Here is a 16,443-nt window from a genome sequence, read left to right on the forward strand (position 1 = left end):
ACAGGCAATAATTGCTGGAGTCCTGTTACAGGTGAATTTAATGTATTGAAAGGGAATGGTTGAGCACTAGCTTTGCTCAATGTTGATTTTCAGCTGTTGATAACTGTGAACCTCCTCCCATGTTCTAAAGAGTTTGTTTCTTTGAAATTACTCTTGGCCTTGTCAATCCCAGGTAAATTGCCCTTTTTATTCTGGTTTGATTTTAAAGGTGTCAAAGAAACATATTATGTTTGCAAATATATAAACACACATATAAAGAATATTAGCACAGGCTACCTGATGCATGATAAGACTAATGAAGTTAGAGCTACAAGGGACCTCAGATAATATCTAGTTCAACCTGCTTCTTTTTAGTCACTTAAGGTTTTGGAGGCTAAGGATTTTCCCAAGGCCACATGGCTAGGCAAAACCAGGATTAGAACCCAGATTTGCTGACTTCCAGTCTACTGTTCTTTCTACTTAATCATTTTGTCTCTTAAATATGTCTTTAAATCATGTCCTTCCTCCATGTGCAGACTAGTTGCTTTTTATGTATATTTTTTAGCAAATAAAACAAGGAAAGATTGAGATTAGTATATGCCTAGTCAATATAATTTCCTATGATTAAGGACTAAAATAAATTTTTAAAATACACGACTAACCAAGCAGAAATTAAATTATGCTATGGAATTGCATCAGCTAGAAATATTTACATGGGCCAGATGTCTGGATCATTTGGAACAAATTATCTGTCCATGTTTTCATAGACATTATTCATGTGGTGAATCTGGTCAAATTGCTGAGTCAGTGGTCCTGACTCTTTTGTTGCGATGTAGACAAATTCACAATTCCCCCTCAACCTTGTTTTAGTTCATTGACACATCTTCCAGAATATGCTACATTAAGTTCTTTCAGAAAAGCCATTCATTAATCTTTCATTACTTTTGTTACCTTCTAGATATATGGGTGCCTGTCCATCCAGTATATACATTTATCAATTGTAGGTATGAAGAAAGTAGCCTTTTTATAAGATTGGGCAGAATTAACAGCTGACTACTTGCTAAAAATTATTCAGGGTTATTCATCATCAGACTCAGGTACATACTTGTTTTCATGTTGTCTCCCCCATTAGACAGTGAGCTCCTTTTTTTTTTTTTTTTACCATTCTTTGTATTCTCAGTGCTTAGCACCATGTCTAGTAGTGGTAGTCATTTAGTAATATTAATGATGGGCTGAAATTCTAGTCAATTATATTCAACAACTGTTATTTCGTTGCCTACTTGGCTTTGAGGCATAAGATACCTGTACTTTTGATAAACACAATTAGCAAAACAATGAAAACTATTAGAGGATATCTGTGAGACTTTCTAGCCTTGTTAATAGGAATTCATCGAATTTGAAGACTAGGACAGGAGATTTACTTCCTTTTCTATTTAGTGTTGGCTTAAGTCTTTAAGTCTTATCCATATGCCAACTGTACTCATATTTTAGATTTCTTTTCTATATGTGAGCTACCTTATATCGTCACCCAACTCTCTCTTTAGACACATGTATACACACACACCCCCACACCAGGCAGTCCTTACTTACTCTGTGCCACTGTGTTCAGACAAAGTTACTAAGCCATCTGGTCTTGGTTCTTCTAATAACCAACTGGGCAAGTCACTTAATCTCTCTCAGCCTTAGTGTCTTTGTTGTAAATGGAGGTTTTGCTCCAAAATATTTTTCCAACCTACCTCTCAGATAGTTGTGAAGTCAATAAATATTTATTGACTACCTACTATGTGACTGGCACATTGTTTAGCCTTGGGAGTACAATGAAAAAAAGAAAAATAGTCCCTTCCCTTAAGTAGATTACAGTCTAATAGGAGAGACCACACATAAAAGAAAAATTAAAAAGAGACAGGTCAGGGAAGATGCTTGGTTGGCAGGCATAATGCAATCCAGTTCAAAGGAGTGTATCTGGGTTTGGCTGGCCTGGGAGCCATCTTTAAATGTAAACTCTCATCAGTACCATCTGATTGAAGGATACTCAAACTTATAATGAAGTCAGGATCCTTTGTAAACTTTAAAGCTAAATGCAATTTGAACTAGTTAAGGGTCATTTAGGCTATTAATTAATACCTACTACTTTCACCTATTAGCAGTTCATCTTATGAAATTCTAGGTAGTTTTCCAAAACAGTTAATGATCCTCCTTAAACATATTCTTTCTATTGAGGATTCTAGTCTTTTAGAGTGGACTTTTGGTTAGTTGGAAGAGTTACAGCTCTGGAGTCAGGAGATGGGTATTTCAATTTTGGGCTTGGAGATTTACTAGCTTATCTCAACTTGGGCAAGTCCTGTAACTTGTCTAAGCATGTGCTGCCTCATCTCTAAAAGAGGAATAATATTCATATACCCAGTTTGGAGGTTGTTGGGAGGGAAGTGATCTATGAAAAGCTGAAAGCACTTTGTACACATGAGTTGCCAGTGTGATAATATCTTCTTTGGGGAAAGATGGTTTAGGAAAAGTTTATGTCCTTTGCGAGGCATTCAAATGAGGAGGCAAGTATTGCAGGAGAAAATATCTTGTGAAGACCATTGCCTCTCTCTTCCCCAACGTGACTGCTTGCTGAAGAGCTATGAGCTAGATATATTGTGAGGTGATAGCACAGAGAAACAGAGTCCAACAAGTGACATACCTCAGGATCTAAATTTAGAGGTTCACTTTTACATATCTAAAAGGGAAAAATTCTTAATTCTTAACTTTCAAGTTTACTGAAAGAGAATCTCTGGTTTGCTTGTTAATCAGAAGTAACTTTGAACAAATCAGGATACACACAGGATCCTAGAGGGGAGAAAATACATTTGGTTTGGAGCCACTTGTTTTTTTAGGGGCTAGGAATCATCAAGTCTAAATGAGAAGGACTCATTTATCTAGCCCAGAACTGGCAGAGCTTCAGAAATTACATGCCGAGTTCAACCAGAATTGAGATATTAAACCTGATTCCGTATGACTTTTAAACAATCTGCTGTTCAACTGACATTTCAATTTTTCTCCTTTCCCACAGATATTTGGTACCATATAGACACAATCTTAAACCACATAGCATAGATTGACTAAGTATCTATTGTTTGTAGATCAGTGAGATTATAAAAACAATATATTGTATATTCTTTCAATGGACAGTGTGCTGTGGTTTCTGATGATACAAAAGTTCTAAGTAGGCACTCACAAATCTTGAATTGGCCTCAGAGTGGTCAGAAACAAGGCCTACTATGGCTGTTTAGCATAAGGAAACACTTCAGATTTGGTCATTTCTCTTATTCACTTTCTATGTGCATAAAATTTCAGGACTGTCCATTCCATAGTTTGATTGAATTCCACCAGTCTGTAGCTCAGGGTTGGATAAGTGGGATTGGTTTCTTGGTGATGATCACCAATTGGGAACTAAACTGTCTGTTGATGGTGGTTGAAATGAGAGTAGAAGTCCCAGGATTCATCTCTTCTGTTCTTTGGATGAGTAGGATTCTATCCTCAGTAGTCCTGCTGCCAGGAAGTGATGGATTGGACAATAACTAAAGTTCTTCTAGGGCTCTTCAGGGATGGATCAGGTATAGGAAGTATTGTGCTAGTAGGTCATTCCTACTTCTCTGTATAGCTGGAGCATCTGTTCAGATTTAATATACCAATTCTGGTTGAACTCAGCATGTAATTTCTGAAGCTTTGCCTGGCTATAAACTGTCTTCTTCTTGACCTTATTTTCCTTAATGAAACTGTCAGTCAAAGACTTAGACTTGGGCTTGGGCTTGGGCTTGGGGGGATGCATCCTCCTTATCAGATTCTATTGAAGTCCCAAATGAGTCCGATGGACCTTTCCTTGCTAAGTTTCTCTTTTCCTGAGCCAGTAAAGAATCATGTACTATAATACCACCATTGTAAAACTGGATAGGTTATGACCAGGTGTCCTAATCTGAGTTTGAAGAGGGAGGTCTTGAAATGGTCTATACTTTCCCTAGGGAATTATAACCTCCTTTTACCTGCTCTGAGGTGAACAGAGATCTGAGCTGAAGCAAATCAAACAGGAAGTTTCGATGGGAAGTTTTGAAAAAAATTGTGTTTGTATAGACATATTTGTGAATAAAATTCCAAATGTTTTAGTGCTTACATTTTTTTTTGCTTGTCTACCTCTCTGAGTCAGAGTTATGATTAAGTCAATGCATGGAGGGCCTCCAGAGCTCAAATAATTTGCTTAAAAGAATTGCAGAACCTGCTGTTATCTTCTGGTAAAGAGTTCTCCCACGTCAAGTTTTTTTTGAAAAGTATTTGAGGAAAGTATGACAAGGAAAATAATAATTGAATTTCTTTGTAAACCAATGAGAAACACTTGGTGCTTTGGTCAAAACATCTAAATCAGTTTGAAATTAGCTAGGAAACTCAACCTGTTAATTACTATAGCCTTATGAAGGTTGATAAAATATTTAAACAGGCAGATATAAATCAATGAACAAGCATTTATAAAGAGTCCCCTACATTCCAGGCTGTATACTATGGCTTCAAGTACTATAGTGCATGAAACAATCCCTACTCCCAAGGAGCTTACATGTGATTAGCCGCTTATATAATTTAAGGAATATGAAATTAACTGTCTCATGTTATTTTGAATAAGATTAAGTGCTCAATGTGTAAGTATTGTAAATTGAAGAAATCAATAATTTCTTATGAAGTTACCCATAATCTCAGAGGACAAAAATGAAAATATGAAAGATGAAATAGAAGAAACTTTCTCTAAATATAGTCAAATTTAAAACCATGACTTTTAAGTATAAAGAACATGCATTTGTAATGAAGGTCCTGATAATTAATGACAAGTATCAGGCTACATACATGTTCACAACTGCACTTTCCCAATATATTGACAATTTTTCTTTAAATCATTTTAGAATCTTTGTCAGCCATTAACAAGCTGTGACATTTGGTTACATTTACTCTCTCTCTCTCTCCTCTCTCTCTCTCTCTCTCTCTCTCTTTAGTGAGGGGTAATTGGGGTTAAGTGACTTGTCCAGGGTCACACAGCTAGTAAGTGTCAAGGTCTGAGGCCGGATTTGAACTCAGGTCCTCCTGAATCCAGGGCCAGTGCTTTATCCACTGCCCCACCTAGCGCTGCCCCTATTTGGTTACATTTACTACATGATTTGCTGAAATGCTTAGTAATAGTGTTCTGATAAGGTTTTTTTTTTTCATTATCTTGCCCCCACCCCTTTAAATCTTTGTGAAATCTTTTTAAACACATTGTTCACATTTTCTGGATAGTAATAGTATTTATTACTCCCACTTACTGTCTTTGATAATTCAAGATGTTATAGTATCTCATCCTTAACAGCAAATTTTATTGAGTACCTGGGCAGTACTAGATTGTCTAGGGAATTAGAATTATATAGTTTTAAAGTTGCAAGGTAATGCCGATATACACTGACCTTAAGATATATGCTAGAATAGAACATAGGGCAGCTAGGTGGCACAGTGGATTGAGTACTGGGCCTGGAGTCAGGAAGACTCCATCTTCCTGAGTTCATAAGCTGATCTCTGTAAGTGATCCTGAGCAAATCACTTAAACCCTGTTTGCCTCAGTTTCCTTACCTATAAAATAAGCTGGAGAATGAAATGGCAAACCACCTCAGTATCTTTGCCAAGAAAACTCCAAATGGGGGTCACAGAGAGTCAGGCATGACTGAAAACAACTGAACAACAACAAGAATAGAACTAATTTTTTTTCCTTTATATTCTCTGCCATCTGTTTTTCTTCTGAAAGAGAATGGGGGGGCTAATCTAGTAAACAGAGAATTTTGTTTAGTTGGATGCTAGTTAAATGAGAATTTATTATGTATCTAGACAACTACTAATTAGGTGTTTAAAAATCGCATTACAGCTGCGAATTGATAGGAGACCCTAAACAATGAACCTTACCTTTTACTACTTATTTCCATAGTAAAACATAGCTAATTTGCTTGCTTAGCAAAGCTTTTGTGAGAGCTAATGATATGTTTGATAATGGTTTTGATCTTTTCAGATATGACTGACTGGTAATCACAGGTTACTATCATAATATAAATAGAATTAAATTGACTATTACTTTAAAATAACAGATTTCCATTTAAGTTCATAGTAGTTCATTTTAATAATTGAATTTATAGAATTAAAAAAGGAAAGATGGGTATGACCAAGTAATACACATGAATGCAGGCAGTATGTTGCTATCAGATTTGTAGAACAATAGTCATTAAGAGTATAATAAAAATTTTATAAACAACTTAGATTACATATAAGTCAGGGAAAACTGCACAGAAGTATGTCTTTGTCTTCCTTGTGTGCTTGTTTTTGTTTTTGTTTTGTTTTTGCAGGGCAATGAGGGTTAAATGACTTGCCCCTGGTCACACAGCTAGTTAATTGTCAAGTGTCCTGATGTTGGATTTGAACTCAGGTCCTCCTGAATCCAAGGCCCAGTGTTTTATCCACTGTGCCACCTAGCTGCCCCCTCTTTTGTACTTGTAATATCGACAGTGGTCACTGAAATAACTTGATTTTTTTTAATGCTCTGTCTATCTAAAGTGCTGTGAAAATCCTTGAATAGAATGTAGTTTTGAAGCAAATCCACTCTCATTTGTAATATAACAAATTTCCATAAACTTTTAACTTGCTAGAAATCACATATATGCTTTGAATCGTTTCAATGCTTAGGAGCCATTACAGAGAACATTTATTTTGTTCTAGTCTCCTGAATTTGGACTCAAAGGACCTCCATTCAAATCCTGCTTTTGTATTTAGTAGCCAGGTGATTGTGTATGGGAGTCATACCATCTCTGAATGTAAAGTTCCTTATCTGCAAAGTTGCAATAATAATACTTGTAGTACCTACCTCCAGGGTTGTTAAGAAGAACGTACTTTGTAAAAACTGAATGGTTTACAGGAATCTGAGAATTGCTATAACCTTGAAACACTATATATGGTATAGCCTTCATGGACAGCTGTGGAGGACAGAAGCAAATCTCTATGTGAAACTGGAGTGGGTGTAATATGATGTCTCTTAAGTTACTTGGAATGTCCAGTCAGCAACATGATTTAAGTCCTGTGAAGTCTGATCTGAAACAAAAATCTTCCTGTACTCCCCTGAGCCAGTCAGGAAAAAAAACAAGACAAAACAAAACAAAAACCAACCCCGAACTTATGTAGGTTCACTAGAGGCCTCTCTTTAGTTCAAGATGCTGTAAGTAGGAACAGGAGGATCACGGGCCACTACTTGTAGTGTCACGGGGGAGGGGAAATTCAGATACTGACAATAGAAAACAAACCTGTGAAACCTAGTTTAATTACCAAATGCATATATCGCTATAGTTGTCTTCAATTTAGGTTTACTTTGAGTGTTCTGATGCATAATAGCCATACATTGTCTTTTTTGTTAAAGTTTAGTGGTTCTAGCCAAATTTAGCAAACATTTATAAATACCACAGTGAATTTGAAAATGAAATCCTCAGAACTCTAAAGGAAAAATAAGGTGAACTAAAACAATCTCTCAAAACATGCATTTCTATAAGTAAAAAGAAAAATGTCATTGTTTTTTAAAAATCACATAAGGGGAATTATGATCTATTATTGCTTCCAGTTATTAAGCACTCATTTATCACAAGAAATCATGTCCTTGTAACAAACAAGTTGTTTGCATGATGGTTATATTCTGGAAAAATATTATCTGAGGACCTGGTAGTGTAATGGTATGGACACTGGAGTCAGGTTTTTTTTTGGGGGGGGCATTCAAATCCTGATAACAGCATTTACTACTTTTATGACAATATGAATATGTAAAATGAATATAATAATATTTGAACTATCACAGAAAATAATGAAGTTAAATTAAGTGTTGTATATGTGTGTTATTTTATGATAATATGAATTAATATAATTATCTGAAATATAAGCTTTAAAAAAATCAACTTTATGTTAGCTGATAGAGTAGTAAGCATTTGAATTTTTAAAATACTGTAAGAGTTCTGCTGAAGCTTGAAAACAGTAGAAGGTTTTATCACTAAAGAGCATTTGGGAACCACTTATTTCTCTTATTGATGGAATCTTCTTTGGCTTAAATGTGCCGTATTGGGAGAGAATAAACATCACAGAAGATGCTTAAGTTGTTGCGAGTTTAAATATTGGGTCACAGAATGTAAATTTTTGTCATAGAACAGCACTATTTGGAATTCTTTAAGAAAGAAAAGAAAGAAAAAATGGTTGAAACATCTGCTTTTCAATCTTTTTAAGATTAAACATCATTTATTACTTTAATTGATCCTAGCTCACATGAAAATATATACTGTGGTATTAGGAGGGTGGCTCAGGAGATTGCAACACAAGTCTCGGCTCTTTCTATGTCCCTCAAGTTCATGATGTCTCTGCTTCCTTTGCATAATGAGAATAAGAGTAGTTTCCCTTTTTAATGTGTATAGATTAACTTAGGATAACTTAGCTCTTTTGAATTTTCATTATGTGTGTTGCCCCCGGTTTGGTTCTAAGAGTACTTAGCTCTGACATACACATATATATATATATATATATATCTATATATATATATATATACACACACACACACACACACACACACATATATGTCATATATACATATATGTATATATATATGCACACACGCACACATATATATTCATACACACATACCCACACCACACACACACACCCCTTCAATAGAGATAATTGAAAGGGTGTTGCTCATCAAAAGTATAATTACAAATCCTCACCAGGTTGTTCTTGGACTGTGGACCTTTCATAAAGGAGTGATATCAACCAAATAATTTTGAGAGGATTAAATTAGAAATTGAACTTTAAAAAAATTCAGAGAAAATTGTTGACTACTTGGGAGGTTTACAAAACATAAGTCAACCCCTTACTCTCCCCTGCCTCCTAACCCTTTTATTTTAGCAAACAGGAGCAACATGTTACTTCCCACTTTCTCAAGAGTTGATCCTTTTATTCACTAAATAGATAACAAAATTACAACCCATATTAGAATAAATTTAATTGCAGGTAGAGCTATCTTGTGATTTGTTTTGATAAGCTTTTGGGGGGGCCTACATTCCTACTTCAATCATTATAAAAAAAAACAAATACACACATCTTTTAAAAATAGTTTCTTCTAACAGCAGTTAGGCCCCTGAATAGATAGATGAAGATATACTCTGTTTTAGGGAGTTGATGGTGGTGTTTATAGTTTTTTATAATAGTAGGTAACAGTTAATTTGGTAGGAGAAATGTTCTTGTCATTTCCTGATAATCACGAACTCTACCATTGCCTACAAACTCCACAAAGACAGCACGTGGTGCTTTTATATGAGAGTAACCCAGGGAGTTGATGGAGCTTTTGAATATGGAAAGAGTTGAGATTGTGGAGTTGTTGCTTTTTCTCTTGGTTATTCAGTAAAATTTATTCTTAAAGTAATTTCAACAAAGTGAAAGCAGTCAATAATTTTGATTTGGAATCTTGTACGTTTTAATTGAGGAGGTTTTTTGCATGTAGGTAGAGGTTACTTTCATCCATAGTACCCTAAAGGTACTTTCTCTTTGTATGCATTTTTAGGTAGGATAAAAGAAGTCTGTTGGAACATACGCATATGACAAAAGTATGATAATTCAATATTAGTTATTTTTGGTGGCAACTAAGTGATTTAAAATAACTCAATTTCCTTTTTATCTTTTGACAGTGGAAAGAGTGGAAAGAGAAAACCTTTCAGACTATTGTGTTCTGGGCCAACGTCCAATGCATTTACCAAATATGAACCAGCTGGCAACCCTGGGAAAAACTAATGAACAGTCTCCTCATAGCCAAATTCACCACAGTACTCCAATCCGAAACCAAGTGCCCACATTACAACCCATCATGAGCCCTGGTCTTCTTTCTCCCCAGCTCAGTCCACAATTGGTAAGGCAACAAATAGCAATGGCTCACCTGATAAACCAACAGATAGCTGTCAGCCGACTATTGGCTCACCAACACCCTCAAGCCATCAACCAACAGTTCTTGAATCATCCTCCCATCCCCAGAGCAGTTAAACCAGAGCCAACAAACTCTTCAGTTGAAGTTTCTCCAGATATCTACCAGCAAGTCAGAGATGAGCTGAAGAGAGCCAGTGTTTCCCAAGCTGTGTTTGCTAGAGTGGCATTCAATCGTACACAGGTATTATTTTCTTTATTTTTATTTTCATAATGAATGCTAAAGGGTAAATGATTGGTTCATTATGTGGTAAGAAAACTCATGGGAAACAATTGTGATAGTCTGGTGGAAGCACTATAAATCCTTCAATATGAATAAAGTAAATTGTTCAGCTCAGCTAAATATTGATAGCTAGTGGCTTCACATTTTTCATATGATGATCATATTTAATGGCAATATAATATAAATTCATATTAAGCTTATTGTTTGTACATTTTCCCAAAGAATTCTTAGACGATTTCATAATGGGTTTGATTCAGAGAAGGTTGTGAATATTTCTTTTAATTACTACCTTTCTCTCGACTATTGCCCCAACGTCATTCAGAATTGTGGTCAAGATTGGGGTCTTCTCTATTAATACCATTACAATCCACTATGGTGAAGTATCTGCAAACTAAAATCAGAAGAAGGAATTTCGAATCCAATTTTGTATTTTTTATTTTTATAATATACTTTGTTTTGCTTCTGGGAGTTATCAATTATGTACATAAAGAAGCATTTCATGTCATATCAACATTTTATTTTCAGGCTTATTCAAAGCTCTGTTTATATGCTGGCTAAATATAAAATTGGAAACATAATTGTATATTGCTTTGACTTTTAAGAGATAGTGTGAATAGATTTTTAAAAATTGATTTATTAAGTACTTAATATGTTCCAGGCATTGTGCTAAACACAGGAGGCACAAATAAAAGCAAGCAAGATTTTTTTTTTTTTTTTGCAACCAAGGATCTTATATTCTAAGATGGGAAGACCATAGGCAAAGGGAATTTGTGAATGTAGGATGGGGTATGACTGGAAAAAGGCTTAAGGTAAAAGCTGACATCTGAACAGAAGATCAAGAGGCAGATTCTAAGGTTGCAAGGAGGTTGTGGAGAGAGTGGGAATGGTGTTTGGATGATAGCTTAGAGGCGGCATAGTGAAGAGATGACCAGGAAGTCATGTGTAAACTTGTTTCTGTGTAAGAGAGGACACAAAAATTTACCTATGGAGTCAGGTGACCCAGGGAGGCATCCAAAGTTATTTGGGGAGGGGGGAAGAGAGATGTGGATGATGGTTATAGTGTAGGAAGCATGTCCAAATGGAATGAGGCAGGACTAAATACCCTCTTGGTATGTGGGTGTCTAGTTTAGTCCCCTGAAGGTCTTTTGTAGCCTGTGTCTTTTGTCCATTTTTATGTATTAATGATTTTTGGTAGGGAATTACCATCTTGAATACAACAAGTTTAAAAGGCTATGATTGAAGCATGGAAACATGGTTTTGTTATTTTCCTTTTTCCATTAAAATTTTAAGAAGAATCACTTTCAATCAATGTGAGTTTGACTTCATGGACTAACCTTGAAGGTATCAAATGGAAACTAGATAGGAATGTATGCATATTTCCTTTTAAAATTCTGTTTTTAATTTAGGAGAGCTTTTCATCCCATGAGGATCATAACTGTTGTGCATAAAGCTTGACATAATCAAGGTAGATGATATTGACAGAATGACATATTTTGAACTTAAGCAGGAAATCAGTGGGCCTGTGACTGTTTCACTATCAGGTTTAGCAATTAGAAATGAGACTATTGAATACCCCAGGAAACCAGACTTTGTTTTTATTTTTCTCCTTTTCATGAGAAGTCCCAACTTTCTTAGTAGAATCAACCATTTATATATAGTATAACACCTTAAAGAAAAAAAACCGGGGGGAATAGCACAGTACATAATAGTAACAAAGTATAACTCCTGTTTGAAAGGAATCTTCAACTTATATCTTCCGATAGCAGGGAAAATTAAAAATCATCTTTATATTTTCAATGGATACCAATAACAATTTATGATCTTTGAATTTAGTTGGTTTGCTATTTAATGTAATATATTTTAAATTCATAGGGCAGGGTTAGGAAATAGTTCAGTAATGTCCATCATATGCCACATATAAAATCTAATATAACATGCTCTGTGTATCTAGTTACCAACAATCATATTTCCATAATCCTTTATCTATTTGCATAGAAAGGCAAGCTGTGGTACATTAAAAATGATACATACATAATAATCATAATTTTAAAATGTAGCATTATAAAATGTTTCACTGCTTTTTCTTTTCAAAAACACTTTAACCAAAGCATATTCATTCATAATAGCTAACCCTTTGTGAAGGGGAAATTTCTCTAGACGAAGTGCTTAATTAAGCCAATTGCTTCCTTGTAAATCTGACCAAGTATTTCTTTAGCTCTATCAGTTAAATAATGATGTAAACTAATAAAATTAATTAATAGAGCTTTATTTCCCCAGGGACTGTCTTTAGTGTATTTTAATCAATCAAGCTTCATTTAAAAAAATAATACAAATACAGTTTGTTTGAGAAATTGACCCTACACCCACACTTTAAGGCAAATTCTTTCCTTGATTCTTTGTGGAGTCAGATAAAGCTAGCTTTTATCAATATGATGGCTTATTGTGTTTTTCTTTTCCTTCTTATATCATCTCCTTTAATTTGGTGACACAAACATACTGTCTAAAAAGAAGATAAAAATAAATAATTTTTGTTCTTGGGAAGGGAACATACTTAGATATATGAAACATCAGCCTTGGGGGACTGAATTCTCATTATAAAAAGTCCTGAAAACCACCATACCAGGAAACCAGATCCATAACATGGGTAAAAGATTCATATAATTTAAGTGGCAGTTTCTAGGAGATCACCAGAGCCTTCAAGTTTTTGCCACTGTGTACCAGGACAGTATATGATTTAGAGCCGTATGGGATCCCAAGTCTTACTAGCTAATTTTTCAAATGAGGACAATAGAGAGAAATATAATCACTTGCCACAAGTCACAGAGTTAACAAATTGCAGAATAGGGATTATAGGACCTATGTTTATACCACAGTGCTTCAGCAGAATGTTATTTTATCATATTCTTGCTTTCCCTCCGTTTTCTTTGTATTTGTCCTGAATGAAAAATTTACCTGCATGTTTTTCTATTTCTGAAAACTCTAATGCCAGATGAATGTCTGGCATAATCATTCTTGAAAAATGATGAGATAGTATAGCGTTATGATAAACCTACAATGCCATGTCATGCACACAAGCAACAACTTAATAAACATTTGTAGATTATAGGAATGATAATGTCACAAGAATTTATGTCAGAATGACAAAATGAGGTCATGTGTTCAGTGGTTTCAGTTCAAGTAATACCCTCTGCTCAAAATCACAAGTCACTGTAATGTATTTCTCTTCCACGTAAAAGTATTATTGATGGCAGAAGGAAATATGGGGTAGCAAAAACCAAAACCATTGTCGTCAGCGTTATCATTAACTTTGACATTTTATTGATCTTGTAAAATTCAGGAGGGCTGTATAAAGAGTAATCTACATTATCCCATGTTGAGTTTGAAGAATGACACTGATATTCTGTATCAGAATCAACCAAGAAATAATTCTCAGACTTCAGATTTCCCTTTTAACACCCACTCCTAATTAGGGCATCAGATATGGGGTGATAGGATAGCCACCCAACTTTATTAAATTAAAAAAAATTAATATATGCAAATATCCAATTTTGTGGGACTCTTACTAGCTAGACTGTGGAGCATGTGCACAATAGCAAGAAACTGTAAGCAAAGTCATAATCTTTTTTTTTACTATTCCTGTTTCCAATGTCATGTCAGTAATGCCATTGATGAAGTCAGTAGGAATAAGAAACCTGAAGGTCAATACTAGCATATTAGGTTAGAGTTTCATTTTAAAACCAACCACTATGACTCTCCTGTAACCTGAATGTTTTTACATTTGATATACTCCCTTTCATAGATTAGGCCCACGGAGTCTTGATAATTTACTTGCCTACTTTACCACATTGATACCTTCATAGCATCTTAGTTTGAGTCATTTGACCCCTTGTCTTTCTATACAACTTTTATTAATTGTATCCTTATAACTCTGTGAGGGCTTAATTTTACTGTAGAGTGATTTGGGGGATATGCTTTAACCCATAATTAAATATATCTTCATAAAATATGTACGGTGAAGATTGCTTAATAGATAAACTTTTCTATAATTTATTTGAGAATCCAATGACCTACATATTCAGATGTTCAGAAACCCCTTCTTACTAGCAATGTTTCTCCCTCAGGACCTCCCATCTCAACAAATCTGTTAAATGAAGTAGAGGAAGCTTTGATCCAAACTATGCTAAATCCACTGGAAAAAATGCCTTGTCACATGTGAGTCAGAGTAATACAATGTCTGAAAAGTGAAATTTGAGGTAAATTACTCAGGTGATTCTGATGTCCTAGTACTATCATAGGATATTCTTTCTTATCATATCAATGAAAACAGTTATGTTATTTTTGTTTTACTTGAGATAGTTGCAAACACCTGAATTATATAGAATATAGTTTTCAAGGTTGTTGCTTTATCTCCTCTCCCCATCTTCACCCTACTCCAAAAAACTTTAGCATATCATACGTTTAATTGACATTTTTTTTATATTTGATAATCTTACTGTGTCAATTTCTTAATACTATGATTTCAATAGAAGCACAAGTCTACTATTAATCTGTAACAGTAGAGTCACTAATTTGGAATATCTCCTCCAGTAACTGAAAACAAATCATTGAGTTGGTAGTAATTGTAACCTTAGTTGGGCAATAAAGGAAAACATGCATACTATGGTCTACTCTGATAGTGTGTTTAAAAAAAAATACGTGGGGTGGCTAGGTGGCGAAGTGGATAGAGCACGGGCCCTGGAGTCAGGAGTACCTGAGTTCAAATCCGACCTCAGACACATAACACTTACTAGCTGTGTGACCCTGGGCAAGTCACTTAACCCCAATTGCCTCACTAAAAACAAAACAAAACAAAACAAAACAAAACAAAATACGTTCTGCTTGCAGCTCCTTTGCCTGACCTGTCCTCATTTGATTATTTTTTTATGGGAACATATCAAAGCTGGAGTTTAGCACCAGTATCACAAATACAATTTATGAAATCACACAGCAACTGGAGATTGTTTTCAATGAGTTGGAAAATTGGATATCATAGAAGCTGGCAGTTATGGTAAAAAGAAGGAACTTGAATTTCTTGTGTAAGATGGCACTAGTTAGACTTTCATAGTTTGCTTACAATTTGTATCATACACATGCCCCAAATTACCAAAGCTTAAGATTTCACCAGGCCTTCCTTGATCAACATCTTATATTTGAAAATGACCCATTAATAGTTCCCTTGGGAGGACTAATGTGTGGAAATATATTGAAATCATAGGGATAAAAAGAAGATTTTACTATCCCAGCTTGTCAACTGGTGATTTTTTCAGTTCTATTTTAGGGAAGATCCCTTTGAACTCTTTTATTTAGTTATGCAGTCTGCTTATTGCAGTAGTAAAGCCATTATACTTGTAGATTGTACATAAAGAGAAAATTTCTTCCATAATTTTCAGAGCCTATTACCAAGTGATATCTGCTGGTAGATATCACTGTTTCTCTATAGTCAGTCACATTACAGAGGCCTAGAAAGTCACAGAGTAACAGAGGTGGGTGTATATCCCAGGGGTCTTGACTCCATGGTCCAGTGCTCTGGTTATAAGATCACAGGTGAAAACCTGTATGGAAAAGGAAGTCCATCCATTGAAAGATTGATTCTAAATATGAAATGTTGCAGATCAGGCATGAACATTTTATTGAGTTTCAAAATAAATAATATACAAGCTTTTGACTCCAAAACATTAAATTAATAAAGTGGGAAGACATGATACTGCTTGCCTTTGAAAATAGCAAGCTTTCATTTCAGACTCACTGGCTTGAATTCATAGATTAAAAGATTATTATGTTAGTATTAATATCTTCCAGAATAGCAGAGTCTAGGAACTATCACCATCTGATAGCAGGATGGTGATCCAAGTGGAGCTTCCATGCTATTTCCTACTGCACAGTTTCCTCATTTGGACACTCTGTTTCCTTCTGCCTAAATGTGCTTTTTTTGCTACAACTGTGACTTTTACTAACTCACCCACTTTATAGTTATTTCAACTGAGCAATAGGTGTAAACTGGACTTTGAGATGAAAACAAATAATTATTGAATTTCTACTAGGTGAAAGACACTGAGGGAGGTGCAGGTATAAAGACATAATAATCTCTGCCCTCATGGAGTTTACCATTTAGTAGAGATATCTCTCTCTCTCTCTCTCTCTCTCTCTCTCTCTCTCTCTCTCTCTCTCTC

General features: G+C 35.1%; 1 protein-coding gene across 5 annotated transcripts in view; it reads left to right on the plus strand.

Moving 5' to 3' along the window:
* The window catches only part of SATB2 (SATB homeobox 2), a 241,115-nt gene that overhangs the window by 127,874 nt on the left and 96,798 nt on the right, over window positions 1-16,443 (plus strand). For all 5 annotated transcript variants that reach the window (XM_043995694.1, XM_043995695.1, XM_043995697.1 and 2 more), the window contains one exon: window positions 9,723-10,195. In XM_043995694.1, the coding sequence (XP_043851629.1) occupies window positions 9,723-10,195 (473 nt within the window). The remainder of the gene's footprint in view (window positions 1-9,722; window positions 10,196-16,443) is intronic.

Source organism: Dromiciops gliroides, chromosome 3, assembly GCF_019393635.1.
Source record: "Dromiciops gliroides isolate mDroGli1 chromosome 3, mDroGli1.pri, whole genome shotgun sequence".
Taxonomy (NCBI): domain Eukaryota; kingdom Metazoa; phylum Chordata; class Mammalia; order Microbiotheria; family Microbiotheriidae; genus Dromiciops; species Dromiciops gliroides.